General features: G+C 54.5%; 4 protein-coding genes across 4 annotated transcripts in view; 3 read left to right on the top strand and 1 right to left on the bottom strand.

The window, feature by feature from the left end:
- NEUTE1DRAFT_117718 (uncharacterized protein) overlaps positions 1-375 on the top strand; it is a gene marked incomplete at both ends in the record, with an annotated part of 2,816 nt that extends 2,441 nt beyond the window's left edge. Inside the window, one exon of the mRNA XM_009854851.1 lies at positions 47-375. Coding sequence (XP_009853153.1) covers positions 47-202 — 156 coding nt within the window. The remainder of the gene's footprint in view (positions 1-46) is intronic.
- A 314-nt stretch (positions 376-689) lies between these two features.
- On the bottom strand, positions 690-2,303 carry NEUTE1DRAFT_66822 (uncharacterized protein; the record flags this gene model as incomplete). The annotated part of the gene is made up of 2 exons (XM_009854850.1): positions 690-1,841; positions 2,026-2,303. The coding sequence occupies 2 exons, from the start codon at positions 2,301-2,303 to the stop codon at positions 824-826; spliced, it is 1,296 nt and encodes a 431-aa protein (XP_009853152.1).
- Positions 2,304-6,803: 4,500 nt separating this feature from the next.
- On the top strand, positions 6,804-9,419 carry NEUTE1DRAFT_147855 (mitochondrial ribosomal protein subunit S4; the record flags this gene model as incomplete). The annotated part of the gene is made up of 2 exons (XM_009854849.1): positions 6,804-7,019; positions 7,130-9,419. The coding sequence occupies 2 exons, from the start codon at positions 6,804-6,806 to the stop codon at positions 8,975-8,977; spliced, it is 2,064 nt and encodes a 687-aa protein (XP_009853151.1).
- Positions 9,420-12,525: 3,106 nt separating this feature from the next.
- Positions 12,526-13,364, top strand: NEUTE1DRAFT_123750 (uncharacterized protein; the record flags this gene model as incomplete). The annotated part of the gene is made up of 2 exons (XM_009854848.1): positions 12,526-13,236; positions 13,332-13,364. The coding sequence occupies 2 exons, from the start codon at positions 12,526-12,528 to the stop codon at positions 13,362-13,364; spliced, it is 744 nt and encodes a 247-aa protein (XP_009853150.1).
- Positions 13,365-16,527: the final 3,163 nt, after the last annotated feature.

Here is a 16,527-nt window from a genome sequence, read left to right as displayed (position 1 = left end):
TTCAGTTCGTCGTGCTCACTTCATGTTTGATGCGATTGCAATACAGGGCCTCTGGGGAACGCATACACTCCTGAACCAACCCCCTAGCGCGAACGTTACGACGAATGAGACCATTGCCATCGGTCCAACAATGCCTGATGTGCAAATAAAGAAGTTGATGGATACTGTCAGCGATAACCTTTTCTGTTATGTATATGAATGAGAGTGTCGGACGATGAAGGCACTGGGAGGATGGAGAGGCTTAGACGACTCAATATCATTTATGTAGCGGTACTTTCCAACTATATCGTTGTATCACAGGCATTTTGCTCGTGGATAGGTAGGATGTCCATAGCGACCAGACATACACTCGCAAATGAATCCTTTTCTCTTCGGCCTTTCAGGAAGAATCAATGAAGATCCTATGACTGCAAAGAGAAAAGCTCCCATCGCACAGAAATCTAATAGTAAGATTCACCCGTCGGATGTTTCAACCCCTCTCTCTCCCCCCCCCCCTGCACGCATGTTCCACGTCCATCTTCCCATGCATTTATTGACGAAGTGAACACATTGTAAGAAGCATTATGACGAAAGTAAGTTATAACAATGCATAACGCTACGCAGCGCTTTCATCATGCTGATGAATTATCTCGTGGCGGAATCCGAGAGATAGATAGATGATGCCCATGACGGAAGAAGAATAGAAAAATCAAGACATATCTTTAACCCTTCGGTATTGCACCCATTTTATCCTTCCCTGTAAGCAGCAAATGATTCATTACACCATACGCATCCAAAATGCTCCTCCCCGCGCGCGCGTACGCGTCATTAATTCGCGGTCAGGTCATATCCTTGGCGCTTGCTCGATCTTTTTTCCCTCCATCCCGACCTCTACTGTCTCCAGTTCAGCGGTTATAGGTTTTTCCCCCTCCTCCTCAGCGACCCGTTCTGTTTCCGGGGCTACCACGCGGATCCCATGACTGCTCTTAGGCTTATCGGCCTTTTCGTCTTCCTCTGCAATTGTTTCGCTGCTTCCCTTCTTCTCCACTGTCGTCTCCCTCACCACCACCATTTTTCCTTGCTGTTGATCCTTCTCCCATGATACCGGGCCGAGCATATCGGCGCCAGCAAGAGTGTCAATATCACCATCGACGGGCGGACGCAACATCTCGGAAGACCTGACAGAAGCAGAGGAAGCATCGTCGGAAAGGGGAGAGCGAAGGCCGCTGCTACTGGCGGCACTGGCCCCGTCGCCTCCCGCAGCCGGTCTAGGTCCTCGCGTTGGTGTCAGGCTTCCGGGCGTAAATGGAGCGCTCTGCACACTGGAGGGTCGGGATCGGCGCTGCATCTGTCTACGGGATCCATTGTGAGGAGAGTGGGAATAAGTCGACCGGGCCCTCGATCTCGACCGCTCCCTTTCACGTTCCCGATCCATCGGGAAACCACCCAAGTCCATCCCCTCAATTCCTGGAACCCCGAGGAATTGACTTTCTCTCAAGCCGACGCCAGGCGGCAGTGCCGCGCCCGGTGGAGTGCTGACTTCGCTGTAGATAACATCTCCCCCAATGGCTGTAGAGGATCGGATCCCGGCAGCGGCGCCAACAGCGTAGGGCGATTCGTCAAAGGACAGCCTGCGTTCCATGGGTTTTGATGGCGATGGCGTGGAAACCGAAGTGGTAGAGGATTGATGGGATCGTCGGAATAAATTCGCCTTTGACTTGGCTGCTTCTGCGGCAGCGGCTTCGTCGAAACCATAGTCGTCCATCTGGAACGGGTCATTTTGATCTTCTTTCTTGTGGACCTTTTTCCGGCGAAGGTGAAGAAGATATGCTACTATAATGGTAGTTGCCGCAACGAAAGCGCTACAAGGCATTGTTAGTAACCAATGTCTGGCGAGTAGCATGTCGTTCCAAACTAGTGTTTGTTTTTGGTGTTTCCATTTTGGGCAATTTTCAAGGGTGGTGGCGGCTCCTTCGCAGGACATGGACCGGGGGATGCGACGATTTTAGGCTGAAGAAAGAATACGAGAAAACTTCAAACACTCACAGCACACTGCCAATAATCGCCCAGGTAACATCTGAGGTTGCCTCTGCTGGCTTCTCGCACAGGTTCACGCCCGGCTGTGGCGAACAATTGGGATCAATACTGCGCTTTTGTGTCGCAGATGCAAATGACGCCCGGATATGGTGGATAGCGTCGAAAGCGGCACGCTTGAAGGCCGTCGCAGACTGCGACGACGACGGCGATGATAATGATGATGACGACGCTGATGATGAGAATGAAGACCGACTCGACATGCGAAAGGAATCTGGTCGTCGCGACATGGCGGCCCGTATCGGTTGTGGTGGGCGACTTGTGAAAGTGGTCGAACCTCGATACGCAGCCCCAAGTTGGTGCTCGCTTCTCTTATTGTATTTTTCCGACGTTTCCAACAATATGTGTTCTCCGCGACGAGACTAGATTGCCGATTGCTTTTCTGGGTTTGGATTCCTTTTTGGGGGTGGAGGGGGGCAACGTGCAATTGCACAGCAACGAACTCGATCGCCGATGCGTAGAGTAGGTACCTAGAAAGCGAATGGATGATTACCAACTCTAGGGCTGTGGTGGAGGAGAAGAGTTGCGAGAAGCGGTGATCCCCTGTAGTGATTCGCTTGGCGCTCTCGCCAACAGTTGATTTTAATTTGCTGAAGTGTCGATATCAAACGATAGAGTGGTGGAAGGGAATGTTGTCCAGAAAGAAAGAAAAGGAATTGGCCAGGCCCCGTGGCCTGATGGCACTTGTCTTGGTGGTTTTCCCTCCCTTCACTTCTCTCTCTCTCAATCCCACCGTTTCACGATTGATGTGGTGCCGACGGGATGTGGTGCTCCTCGTAAGATTCAATGCCGGGAAAAGCGCCGAGCGGCAAGTTTCACTGGCTGGCTGAGCACTGCAGCAGTCAATGGCTGGACACTGGCTGGTTGGTCGTTCGGCGGGCAGTTGTCAGTACCCGTGTAGTAGGTATATGTAAAAAGTTACGATAGCGAATTTAGTGGGTTGCGTCCGCTGTATCCGGCGTACTACTCCCTGGAAGTGGAATTTCGGTTCCTCTCTTTCAATTCCTTCCACAAGGCCGCCCCAGGGTAGGCGGTAGGATGATGCAGAAAAGGTGGAAAGCCGCAGCGAGTGGAAATGGAGCGGGAGAGACTGGCGGGAGAAATGACGGGAGGAAGAAGAGGAAAATGCAAAAGCAATCATGGACCCAGCATTAAAGATAAGGGGGGAATCGATACGTTGCAGTATTGGGTCTGTAGCTACCTATGTTGATCACGGAGAAACGTGAAGAAACTGGAAAAGGAAAAGAAAGGAAACCTGGAATCGCCAAAGAGCCAAGAAATGGAAAAGTGGATGACGTTACGCAGCGCCGACCCGGGCTCGAGCCGGGCTGTTCCTCCTTGGCCCCCCGTGTTGCAAAATGGCAGTTCTGGGCTTTCTCCAGCGTGGCCCCTGTTTTTTTAAATGCTTGTTTGACTGCCCGGCTCCAGTCAGGTCATCAAAAGAATGAAGATGCTCCATCCAGCACGCACAGCTCCAGTCCAGTGCCGTGGGCCGTCCAGCGTGGAGGTGGTTGCGACGGGACGGTGCTTTAGTTCGGTTGTCACGGTGTTTCGTCTTGCGAGTGCCGTCGTGTCGTTGTTTGGCTACTGCCGTGTGTGCATCACCCCCCTTCATTGGAGGGGATAAGGAAGGGGATGATCGCCAACACGCAGACAAGACGTGATTGGCAAAACAAGCGTCTGTCTCTTGGCAGTTTCCGGCTGTCTGTTCCTGGCCTCAGCACCTCCATGCCCATGCCCACGCTCGGGCACAAGGCAACAACAACGAAGGTACAGTAGCTGTGCAGTGATAAGAAGGAGAATGGAAAGCAGAGACAAAACTTGTACATACCTACCTCTACCTACCCTGGGTACACTACACAAGGGGCAGATATCAGGGGTGTGCTTCATAAAGGTCTTTGCGGCTTGCTCTGTGCTGCCACACTTATCTCGAGTTCTCAACGGTTACCGTCCTTTTGCCTACACATTCCTCAACACCAATCTCAACTCCCGCGTTGCACAGCAGCACACTCTTTCAAGAATCCCCGGGCTTGCTTAAACGCCGCAGCATAGCATGTTACCTAGTGTACACTCTCAGACGCACCCTGCCGTGTGACTTCAAACCCCCATATCCGGCGCAGGTTGTTTCAATCCGAGGACCCCCGAACCATGAAAAACTCGGGACCCCTTGACTTGAGGAGAATACCATGATCCAATCTGAACCACTGTTTCTCCGAACGGACTTGCACGCAGGGCATGCTTGGCTGAGGAGAGCCAAGCACCCTATGTACTGTGTATATGTTCTGCCATGTAACATTTCATTATCAATAATTCACTGATTACCTAGAGTGTAGCGAATGAAGTCGCCCCTAGAAGCTGAACCCGTAATAGGACCGAAAAAATTCACAGTTCCCGAAAACAACCTTAAGCACTTATCGCTGGCGGCTTATCGCTTCCTTGTCGTCTGCTATGGGGTCGCCTGTCTCTTGCGCGGGATTAGCGGCTGCTGGTCCCAACTGGGTTGATCGACGTCATTGCCAGACGCACGATTTGTTGCGGTTGGTCACCTCCAAGCATTGAAAAAGCTCTTGAGGACTTTAGACACTTGGCAGGTATTTCCAGGTGCCCCGTCTGGGCGTTTTTAGCCTCAACGTCTAGAACTAGGTAGCATCGCAGTCCGCAGTCCTAGTGTAGTGTACAGGTAGCTTCTACCTTCCAGTGGCTTTCCCGTCTTCTTCGAATCGTCCATCACGCGCGAGTCAGGGATGTTTGGGCCAGCTATGCGATTGCAAACGACGGTCTGACAAAAAAAAAAAACATCACCACGATAAATGGCAACGCAGTTAAGAATATCACCACGATGATGAGCATCGAGGATCGGGGATCGAAGAGGATCGAGGATCGAGGATCACCGCACCTGTCCTGTTGCGACGGTTGGTTTGATGTATTACATACATTGCCTTGCTGCTGCATGTTGCGGAGTTGTCTGCGCGCACCCAAAGTGCGGGCATGTCAGTCCAACGCAAGGTATATTACGCGCAGACCGTCCGCTGTGAGGAGTCAAAGGCGTGGTGTAGGTAGACGGGATTCTTTGCAGTACCGCCGTCGCCTGGTTCAGAGCCGACAACGGGACGCGGACTAGATAGCTACAGGGCTGAGGTGGCATCAAGAAGGAATGGGTAGGGTAAACGGTGTGAGGACTGGAGATTCAAAAGAGATCATGTCATGTTTCGATGCTGTTCTCTCGTATTGGCGGCATGTGAATATCAATCAGATGGTCATTGTCGTGGCACCGTGGAAGATTCCTCAACACCAAGGGAAGTGTGGGGTGGCCATTGCCCGGGTAATCGGGACCAAATAATCCAAAACCTCAATAATGACCAGTAGACTATTCTTCTGGTCGATCATGATGATACCAAGTCATTGATTTCATCACTACACTATATGCTTACCTTCAGTCATGATCAGAGGTGAGCTCAACCCCCCGCTCTCATGATTGTAGTGAAATGGCTGTCTGAACTCGACGGACGGAACGAATCTCCTCACTTCTTCACCTACGGTATGGCCGGCACTTCCACATGTGAACTGCTAGGAGGCTGGGGGGTTGATCGCAGATTAGCATGTCTTTGACGAGATATAAATAGCAGCTCACCGTTCTTCGGTATCCGCAATTGCCCATGTCAGATTATTGTCTTATCAATGAGCGAGCGGCCCCTTTCTTTCCCTTGCAAAAAGTTGTCCGTTCAGTTGCTTTGCGAAGGTTTTAACCAAGTTGAAGTCGAGCATCACGCCAACATTAAAGATGAGAAAGACCTGCCATGCATTCATTCACCGTCACGGTTACAGAGAGCTCCCGGAAATGCTCACAACTCGCAGCACCCAACTTGCAACAACTCTTTCGCCATTGGCTGGTCAATAGGCATGTGCTCACTGCAGGGGAAATATCGTCAATTTGCCAGTAACATGACCATCTCGTATAAACAGGAGAGACGAGAGAGATATTTGACAGCTGCTGTTCAAGTGCAGACAGGCAAAAAAAAAAAAACAGGCCCCGCCATCGCCGAGGAAAACCGGCATGGTGGGGTAATCACACGCTCAAAATCCAAACACTTCCAGCCCGGGCGGTTCCATCCTCCAAGGAAACTGTGGGTGACATTGGATGGTCCGTGCTTTCTATATTGCGGTGCGCTGCGGTGCCTAGTGCGACCACTAACAAACAAGGGGAAAATCATTGCGGTCGGTGCGGTGCGGTGCGGTGCCATGCGATGCCGCGCGCGCGGGCGGTAACGACGGGAGACGTACAAAATATGTGAAAGAGGAAATCAACTGACATTGTTGCGCGCATTTCATTCGACCCGTGTTTCCCTCGTCAGTACACCACCTACTTACACTACTACATTGTACTGCAATTCCCGTCGTCGTTCGTCGTGAGGTGACCCATCATTTGAAACGACTCCCCCAGACTCGGGCTTTGACTTTTGCGACTGGCGACTGACAAGGTGCAATTCCGCTTCCAAGTCATCTGATCACCTTATTGGTTGACGCCTAGCTCGGCCTTTTCTGGTCGTCGCAAATCGGTTCGGGTTCAGGGACCACGAAAAATCGTCACTCTCACTCGCGCAAAGTCGAGCACCGCACCAACACCGACGACCAATTTCCGCCGCTTGTCCACTTGTGCGTAGGGGAAAAAAAGACAATAGAAACAGTATCGCACCCGCATTCGCTTCCTTGGCCGTCGAGCATCCCTTATCATGTCGACACACCCAGGTTCCACCGCACGCGGCCCCAGCCGTGCTGGTGGCAGCATCGCCCAGCCACAGAATCGCAGCGCGACGCCCTACGGCCAGAACCACGCCGGCTCGGCCATCCCCCGCCCCGTCCTCGAAACCAACCATGCCGCCACCGGGAGTGAGGTCGGCTCTGCCTCTGTCAGCGTGAGCAGGCAAAAGCAGTCCAAGAGAGATGAGGTGCGTGATCCCAACTTACTTGTCACCGCCGCTTGCCGCCGCTTGACCCCCCCTTCTCTACCATGCCCTGATGAGGTTGAAGATGCCGTCTCTAACACCGCCGTTGCCAGGCCATCCGCCGCAAGATGGAGAGCGATCTCTCCAAGAAGAAGCATCTTACCAGCCGAGCCCGTCATACCCGCAAAGCCCCTCCCGGAACCGTCCTCGCCCTCAAGCCGAGCCCCGCCCTCCAGATCAAGGCCGCGACCACCGTTTCCGAAGCCGCTCAGTTGATGGCCGCCAAGCGCGAGGACTGTGTTCTTGTCACCGACGACGATGAAAGGATTGCCGGTATCTTTACAGCCAAGGACTTGGCCTTCCGCGTCGTCGGCGGCGGACTCAAGGCCAACACGGTCACCATTGCTGAGATCATGACCAAGAACCCGCTGTGCGCTAGGACCGACACCAGCGCCACCGACGCCCTTGATCTCATGGTGCGCAAGGGCTTCCGCCATTTGCCCGTCATGGACGAGAACCAGGACATATCGGGCATTCTCGATATCACAAAGTGCTTCTACGACGCGATGGAAAAGCTGGAGCGCGCCTATGCCTCGTCCAGGCGGTTGTATGATGCGCTCGAGGGTGTTCAGTCAGAGCTTGGTACCAGTCAGCCCCAGCAGATCATCCAATACGTTGAGGCCCTGCGATCCAAGATGTCGGGCCCGACCCTGGAGTCTGTCTTGAACGGCATTCCCCCAACCACGGTCAGCGTCCGGACCTCGGTCAAGGAGGCGGCCCAGCTGATGAAGGAGAACCACACCACGGCGGTCTTGGTCCAGGATCAGGGAGCAATTACGGGTATCTTCACCAGCAAGGACGTCGTCCTTCGTGTGATTGCCCCCGGTCTTGACCCTGCCACCTGCAGCGTGGTCCGCGTCATGACCCCCCATCCCGACTTTGCGCCCATGGACATGACCATCCAGGCTGCGCTGAGGAAGATGCACGATGGCCACTACCTCAACCTGCCGGTGATGAACGATGCTGGCGAGATTGTCGGCATGGTCGATGTCCTCAAGCTCACTTACGCCACCCTCGAACAGATTAACACGATGGGCAGCGGTACCGACAACGAGGGACCCGCCTGGAACAAGTTCTGGCTTTCTCTGGACCACGAAACCGAGTCAATGGTATCGGGCGATGGCTCGCTCCACCACACCCACCATGGGCCTAGATCGCTCATGTCGCCCGACATCGCTCGCAGCGAGCGCATCGTCGACAGCGTGGCGCCTGGTGATTCTGCGAGCCATGCGGGCGTCGAGTCGCCTTCCCACAGCCAGCTCGGTGGCATTCAGGAGGTCAACCCGGCCGATATCCCCTTCCCCTTCAAGTTCAAGGCTCCCAGCGGCCGTGTCCACCGTCTGCAGGTGACAGCCTCCCACGGCATGGCCGAATTTGTCGCTGCTGTCGCTGCCAAGCTTGGAGCTGAGGTGGACGCTATTGGCGGTACCCCTGAGGTCGAGAACGGCCGACTTTCCGGCGGATTTGCGCTCAGCTATCTTGACGACGAAGGCGACTCGGTTTCCATCACCACGGATCAGGATCTGCTCGAAGCCATCCTGCTTGCGCGTCACGGCCTCCGTGAGAAGGTCGACCTGTTCGTGCACGACCCCTCAGAGCCTGCTATTTCGCACGCTCCTACGCCTGCACCGGTGATTGAGACGATCCCTGCCACCCCTCCTGCTTCGTCGGTGGTTCGTGAGCGGAGAAAGAAGGTCGAGGAGGAATCCGAGGAGGTTAGTGAGGAGGAGGAGCCCGTCCATCGCCGCCCTACGCGCACGCGCACAATGTCTCAGCCACAAGAGCAGCCCCGGGTCATTGCTGGTGTCCCCAACGAGCTGCTGCTTCCGGGTGCTATTGTCACCCTGGCCGTGGTGATTGTTAGTGTGTTTACCGTTTCGAGATTGACCAGCAGCCGTTAAGCATAAGAATTTACACCTTTTTATTTTTTTTTACATTTTCTTCGAATTCTTGGTCGAGAAGGTAGTTTAGAGGAGATGAAGATGAAGCAGGGAGTCTCATGGTTTTGATGATGATCGATGCAGTGTGTTGATAGTTGTTGTTGCTGTTGTTGGGCTCGAGAAATTGTTGATAATGGATTGCCCAATCCAGCAATTATATCTTCTCATTCGCCTGATTTAAAGGTAGTTGCATGACGGAATGCAGGAGGGGAGTGTCGGGAACGGGACCCTGAGAGAGGGGGATTTGGCCGGATTGGTATAGGTTACTTAGTTACTGAGGAAGGAAACTCATGTACGCAAAGCCTCTGATTACGAGCTACATTATTACCCACTACAGACTACACGTTGACATTGAGAACATTGAGATCAAGATTTCGGCCAGCGGTAGTATGGCGTTTTTGTTAGATAGGTATTTCTTTTGTTTAATTCCCCTTCTCTCTTCCGTGATGATGCCGCAGACCCGCTCGGCCATTTCCTGACCCCAGAATTCCCGTGGTGGGGCCGTTCCAGTGCCTGAAGGCCCGAGGCCGCGCTGCGCTACACCTCCAGTGCCCGCCCGCATTGGTGCAGTGATCCACGCCTGGCGGGTGTGATGCCGAAAGTGAATCGGCGCACGGGCCACCGTCGGCCGTGTACCGTCCAGAAAAGTTGAGCGGCCGATTCACAACGTCTTCCCGACGACGATGTGTCCGACCCCAGCATTTCCACCATGATTGTTCGGAATATCGGCGCGCGGTTAGGTGAGTGCTCCGTTCTCCCCTTGCTACAAGCCAAATGATTGCAAGCTGACGTTCTCGCTGCAGGCCGACGGGCCCTGGCCACTCCTCTTTCGCGGGCCTCTTTCCAGGCCCAGTCGCGATTCCTCTCCCAGGACAACTTCACTGCGCCGCCGCCGCCGACGAACACCAAGAAGCAGGCTGCCAAAACAGCCTTTGCTGAGCCCACTCTCGAGGAGCAGGCCGAGTTTTACGCCGAGAGTATCGAGAAGCCCACTCCCGAGTTCGCCGCTTCCCCGGCCGCCGAGGCCTGGTCCGCACCCTCCGCTACTGCTACCGAGACCGTCACGACATGGGACCCAAGCCTCGTCGACGAGGAGGCGCTTAAGCTCAAGCAGCAGATCGAGGCTATTCCCGGCAACTTCAAGCTCTTCAAGCAAACCAAGGCGCAAACCCAGAAGCTCGGCGCGGGCGTCGAGGTCCGCTACATCCCCGAGCAGTACCTCCGCAACCCCCCCTCGGACGCATCGCTCGAGGACCTCATGGCCGCCCAGGCTCACATGGGCCACAACACTTCCCTTTGGAACCCTGCCAACGCGCGCTACATCTATGGTGTGCGCCAGGGTATCCACATCATCAGCCTCGAGACAACGGCCACGCATCTGCGCCGCGCCGCCCGCGTTGTCGAGGAGGTTGCCTACCGCGGCGGCCTGATTCTGTTTGTCGGCACTCGCCCGGGTCAGCGGCCCATTGTTGTGCGCGCCGCCGAGCTGGCCAAGGCCTGCCACCTCTTTACCAAGTGGAGGCCCGGAACGATCACCAACCGCGAGCAGCTGCTGGGAGGCGTCCCGCTGACCGTGGTGGACGAGCTTGATCGCCCGCTCTCTGGGTTCGAGGACCATCTGCATGACCGCAGACCCCTGGCGCCCGATCTGGTCGTGTGCTTGAACCCCAAGGAAAACATGACGCTGTTGTACGAGTGCAGTTTGGCCAAGATCCCGACCATTGGTATTATTGATACCAACACGAACCCGTCGTGGGTTACGTACCAGATCCCGGCCAACGACGACAGGTAAGGACCCTCCCCCCAATTCTTGGATGCGCGTTACAGATGTGACTGGGTGTGGTGCTTTATATACAGTTCAGTTGCTGACATGTCATGCTTGATCAAAATCAGTTTGCGAGCAACCGCCCTTATCAGCGGTGTCCTCGGTCGCGCCGGTGAGCGTGGCCAGAAGCGCAGACTCGAAGCGGCACAGCGCGGCGTGGTCACATGGAAGACGCCCGCCGATGTGCAAGGGTACTTTGAGCTGGCTTCGGCGCGGGCGGCCGACGCCCGGAGAAGACAGGCACAGGACAACAGTGTGGAGGAGCAGAAGGAGAAGGACACGTTCCTGAGCGAGGATGCGCTCAAGGCGATGTTCGGGGGTGATGCTCGTGTATAAGAAAGAGATGTGGAAAAAGAGGAATGGAATTGTATTATCATGGTAGAGAGAAACCAGACCTGGGCCCCTTCGAACTGCTTTTTATTGGAGGGCGTGGAACAAGCATACGAGCGGGTTGTAGAATAGCCTTTATTGTACTATATACCGATACCTACCTACCTAGTCTTTGCAACGACGCGGATGGGTGAGAGAGGTGCGTTTCGGTATCTTGCCGGCCAGTCGTACATGCCATGTATGTAGTAACTGAGCAAATTAAGTACCTTTCAAGCATCCAGTTGTCTTGCAGACAGGTTTGAGAAGGTTTGAAGGTGTTATACGGCAGTAAGGAGACAAATGATGACTAAGCCAGCGGACACCTTCATTTTCACGAACCAAAATGCGAGAACCGACTAAGAGTTCCATCCACATTCTCAAACCTCTTTCTTTTGGTTCCCAGTGAGCACAAGCTATCATCACGCCGAATATTTCAGAACGACGGGGATTCAACCCAATCGCTTCTCAGATTCGCCGCCGCCGCCGCCGCCGCCCGCGACCACTCAGCTACGCACACGGGGCTGGACTGGAATCGGGAACCCTTCGGTCGTGCTCAGAGCTGCGACGGCGCGTTTATTCAGTCACGTCAAACACTCACATGCTTGTCGGTTCCTGTTGCACCTGGACCATAACAGCAAGGTGACAAGAAGACAAGACAGGACAGCGCTGGTGATTGGTGATCCAACACTGGTCGTCGGCACACTCCGGAGTGTCCACCCAGTCCGTACGGTACGGTACGGTCGGTGCGACCCCCTGGTACCGTTGTTTTCCCCCTCCGTAAATCCCGGGTCGGACCGGGAGAGAGAATCCGTCCTGAGGCTTGGGCTTGCTGGTGGGGCTGAGTGGGTGTGTCACCCCGGGCCTCCGTTTTCGGGCAAAGCATCGTTACACCCGGCCACCAACTGCCGGATCTCGGCCACGGCCACGGTCCCGCTCTTCTGAGACGATATCGACGTTATCGAACTATCAAACAATCCAGGTGTCTTGGTTGTCACCTTTACCCCGCCGCGTACATATCTATATACGGTATGCTAGGTGGCCTGGTTTGGACACACTCGTCTTTAATATATATCTCGCACACTCACTCTCTGGGTTCATACAACGAGTTTGTTCCTTGGCTTCAACTAGCCTTAATTAGTTGTCTCTTGTTCCTAACGTGCGTATGCTATCACCTTATACGGCTTTCTCTCAATCGATTGCATTTTTACACCTGGATCAAGTGGCTGACCCTTTTGGCAGGGCATATACTTTGACACAGCAGGACTTTTGAGTAATTCGCGCGCTCATCTCAATTGATTTGGGAAAAAAAGACAAGATGCCAGCCATCCTTGACGACCCCTCAGCCGGAACAATTTACCGCGTCTCTGGAGCGGCTCCCTATCCAGACCCTGCTCATCCTTCTTTTCCGCCCACCATTGTCCCTCGCCATGTGACTCTGCGGGATCGCCAGACGGTGGCTACCGTCGTCCCCTTTGCCTCGCGCCATCAGGTGCCCAATTCCCTGCTGCACTATCTCCATGATCAGTTCAACAAGGAAATCGAGGGTGGTGATACGTACCCCATGTTGGACGCCATGCCCTTCGACAAGTTTGCCGACTACTGGTTCCAAAACTTCGCTGGTGTCATGCTCCTCGGCCAGATCGAGCGCGGCGAGGACATTGTCGACAACAAGAACTGGTCGACAGAGTGCTTGGGCACCTTCTACATCAAGCCCAACTACCCTGGCCGCAGTAGCCACATCTGCAATGCTGGCTTCATCGTGACGGATGCCTCCCGTAACCGCGGCGTCGGGCGTCTCATGGGTGAGACCTACTTGGACTGGGCACCCAAGCTGGGCTATACGTACTCAGTCTTCAACCTCGTGTACGAGACCAACGTGGCGTCGTGCAAGATCTGGGACGGCTTGGGCTTCAAGCGCATCGGCCGTGTCAAGGGGGCCGGCAACCTCAAGAGTTACCCAGACCGTCTGGTGGACGCCATCATCTTTGGGCGGGACTTGGGCGACGCGGCAGGTAACGAAGAACTTGTGAGTGAAGAGCGTTTCGACAAGATCAAGTTCTATCTCAAGTACGGCCGCTATCCGAACGGGGCTGACCGAGCCGAGAAAAGCAGGCTTCGTAGCGCCGCGACTCACTACAAGCTGGTCGACGGTGACATTCTCATGCTAAAGGACAAAGAGGTCATCTCGGACCCGCGCCGCCAGTACGACATTGCAAGAGAGGTGCACAACCAGTCACATGCGGGCATCAACAGAACCACGGCCACCATTGCCGAGCGCTACCACTGGAGTCGTATCAAGGAGACGGTCTCGGATGTAATTAGGAACTGTTCTGAATGCAAAGAACTGGGAAAGTCGTCATTGTCATCCACGTCCCAAGCTCAGCAGCACCAGCATCAACCGTCCTTGTCTAACATCATGACCACAACGTCCAGCGGCATAAAGCGTCCGAATCTTAGCCCGCCCGTTGGGGCCAGCAGCTCCAAGCGATCATCACCTATTCCATCTCCTGGGTTTGCTCCAGCGGGTAATACTGTTACCATAGCCGATCAGCCCAGGACGTACTCCATACCTGCCTTGCCGCCCGAGCCACCATCTCACATAGATCCCTATGCTGCCTCCTCATCGCATCACTATAACCAAAGCCATCCGCATTTTACTGATGCCAGCGGTCACCAAATCTCCATCTTGACTTCCCCTTCCCCCGGTCCTCCTATGCAAGTAACCCCTGATACAACAAACCTCGCCACCGTTCAGCAAAACCCTTTTACTCATCACACACAGGCGCATGAGAGCCCAATGCTACCACACCATCCTTCCCCTCCTCCGCATCACCACCATCACTATCCACCTCCTTATCCTTCCCACCCGCATCATGAACCGCAACATCACTCTGTAGTGGCATCCTCTCATCACCACCAGCCTCATCATCCACACGTCTCCTTACCCCCCATCATCGATCCACAAATGATAAGCCAACCAGGACCATCTTCTACGCGAATGACCGCAGCCAATCATCATTCCCTGGGCGACCATGGGCAAGTCCATAACGAGCGAGACTATACCCAGCATCACCAGCCTCAGCATCATCCAAACCCATTCCACCATCGACCTCCTCTCCATCCGCCTACACAGGTGCATGCCCCGTTATACAGCCAACCACATCAAATCCAACCATCTCAACTTCATACCTCGACAGCTCACAACGCTCACCCGTCCGATGGCGCTCAACATTACACCCCCGAAGCGACGAGATCTCTTCCCACAGGCGCCCATAATCACATTACGCAGCACGATGCCCGCCATCAGCAGCAGTATCAATACCAGTACGCGCCGCATCAGCACCATCAGCCTCACCAACCCCATCACCACCACCACCAGCAGCAGCAGCAGCAGCACCACAAGCACAGAGGCACCTCTTCTGCTGCCGAACCCGATACTGATTCGGATACGTTCCAAGCCTTGTTAACTGTGGCGGGTACCGAGGCTGTTGGTATCGGGATGGGTGATGGGTTGGCGTCGGGGAGTGGGAGTGGCGGGGGCGGGTTCATGGATGGTAGTGGTGGGATTCATCATATGCAGCAGCAGGATCATCATCATCAACGTCATCATCGCCATGGGCGTGTTGGTCATGATGGACGTGTTGAGCAGTATGATCAAAATCATGAGCATTCTGGGAATAGGTCTGATGGTGGGAAGGAAGATCCCATGGGGAGGCTAAGAGGCGGTGGTAGTGGCGATAGTGGACAAGGCGGTGAGAGGGCAAGCTTGCATGGTGATGGAGGGAGCTCGGAGATGGAGAGAAGAGATCCCCGCATGGACGAAGAGGGAATGGTGGACGCGGATGATCAAGCAGACATGGCTGATAAGGATTTGGACATGTTGGTTGAAACCAGTAGCGAGGATGGGGAGGGCGAAGGTCAGGATGAGTACCAGAAGGCCGCTGCAGTAAGGTCACCACGAGGACTCACGTCAGTTTGGGAAAGTGGAAGAGAACAACAGTCGGGTGCCAGCGCTCGCGGTGGCGGTGGAGGTGATGTGGACATGGGCATGGACACCGCACCGGGCTCACATTTCACAAGCATCAATAGCAACAACCGGAACCGCCATGGTGGTATAGAAGCGGCGGCGGCGGCGGCGGTGACAGAAAGCACGGCAAAGACGAATCCAATTAGAGGTAATACTTCTTCTACAACTACAAGGAACAACACCACCGACCCGAGCCTAGACCCACGCTTGGATGGGACTGCGGATCTGGAACATCACCAACATGATCACCGGGAGCAAGTCAGAGCTGCAAAGGATGAAGAGCCCGCTTTCGCAGGTGTGAACGCTGCAGGAGGAGAAGAACCAACCTCGCCGGTATCCCCACCAGGGGCAATGGCAACGCCAGAACGCGATGATAATGATATCGAGATGGGTTTGAACGAGGAGGAGGATGGCGTACGTTCAAGCCTAAACCTGGCTTGTGCCGAAAATGACGTGGCTATGGGAGAGGAGGAGGAGGAGGAGGAGGAGGAACGCGATCAGGATCAGGACCAGGACCAGGAAGACCACCAAAGTTGGGACCGAGATGAGCAGCACTATTGGCAAGATTTTTCTGCAGCCGCCACCAACAACCGCGCTGATATGGATCATCCTGCTCTGGGGAATCGTAGTGGTTCCAGTGGTGTTGGTTCCAGTTCCAGTTCCAGTGCTGCTTCTGGCTCTGGTGCAGCAGCTGCTGCTGCTCACCCTGATCCAGGAGGGCCCAACAATCCAGATCCAGATGTGATGGACACGACAGGCACAGAAATTGGCGCAGCAACTCCTACTGGGAAAGCGGCGACAGAAACAGAATCACCTACTACTCCACCGACGGCGGCGACGGCACCGAATCCCGAACCAGTAGTAGCTGGAGAGGAGAAGGAAATGAGTGGAAGTGTAGGTAATGGTTCTGCAGCAGAGGCGAAGACGACGACGACAACAACAACAACGATAACGACAACGGCAACAGGGACTGGAGGAACTGGAGGTAGTGGGAGTGCGAATGGAAGTGGGAGTGGGAGTGTAAATGGAAGTGGCAAGATGGATGTGAGTCACTTGCTTTCTGATGACATTAATATCGAGAACAACAACGAACAAAGATAGAAGAACGGCTGGAAGAATTGCAAGAGGCATGTAAGATACACGAATACACTGGTCAATAGAGTACATAGAAGAGGGGGGAGGGGGTCGTGTTGTGTTATGTTTTTGGAACATCGTTGCGCAGACTCTCGCTCGCTGCCAGCGTTGATTTTGATGTGGGAGGCGGGATTCTCCAAGGGTTTCAAGGGGTAT

This window comes from Neurospora tetrasperma (assembly GCF_000213175.1).
Source record: "Neurospora tetrasperma FGSC 2508 unplaced genomic scaffold NEUTE1scaffold_5, whole genome shotgun sequence".
Lineage (NCBI taxonomy): Eukaryota > Fungi > Ascomycota > Sordariomycetes > Sordariales > Sordariaceae > Neurospora > Neurospora tetrasperma.
Note: the sequence above shows the minus strand (reverse complement) of the source record. Positions and strands in the feature narration are given on the sequence as shown.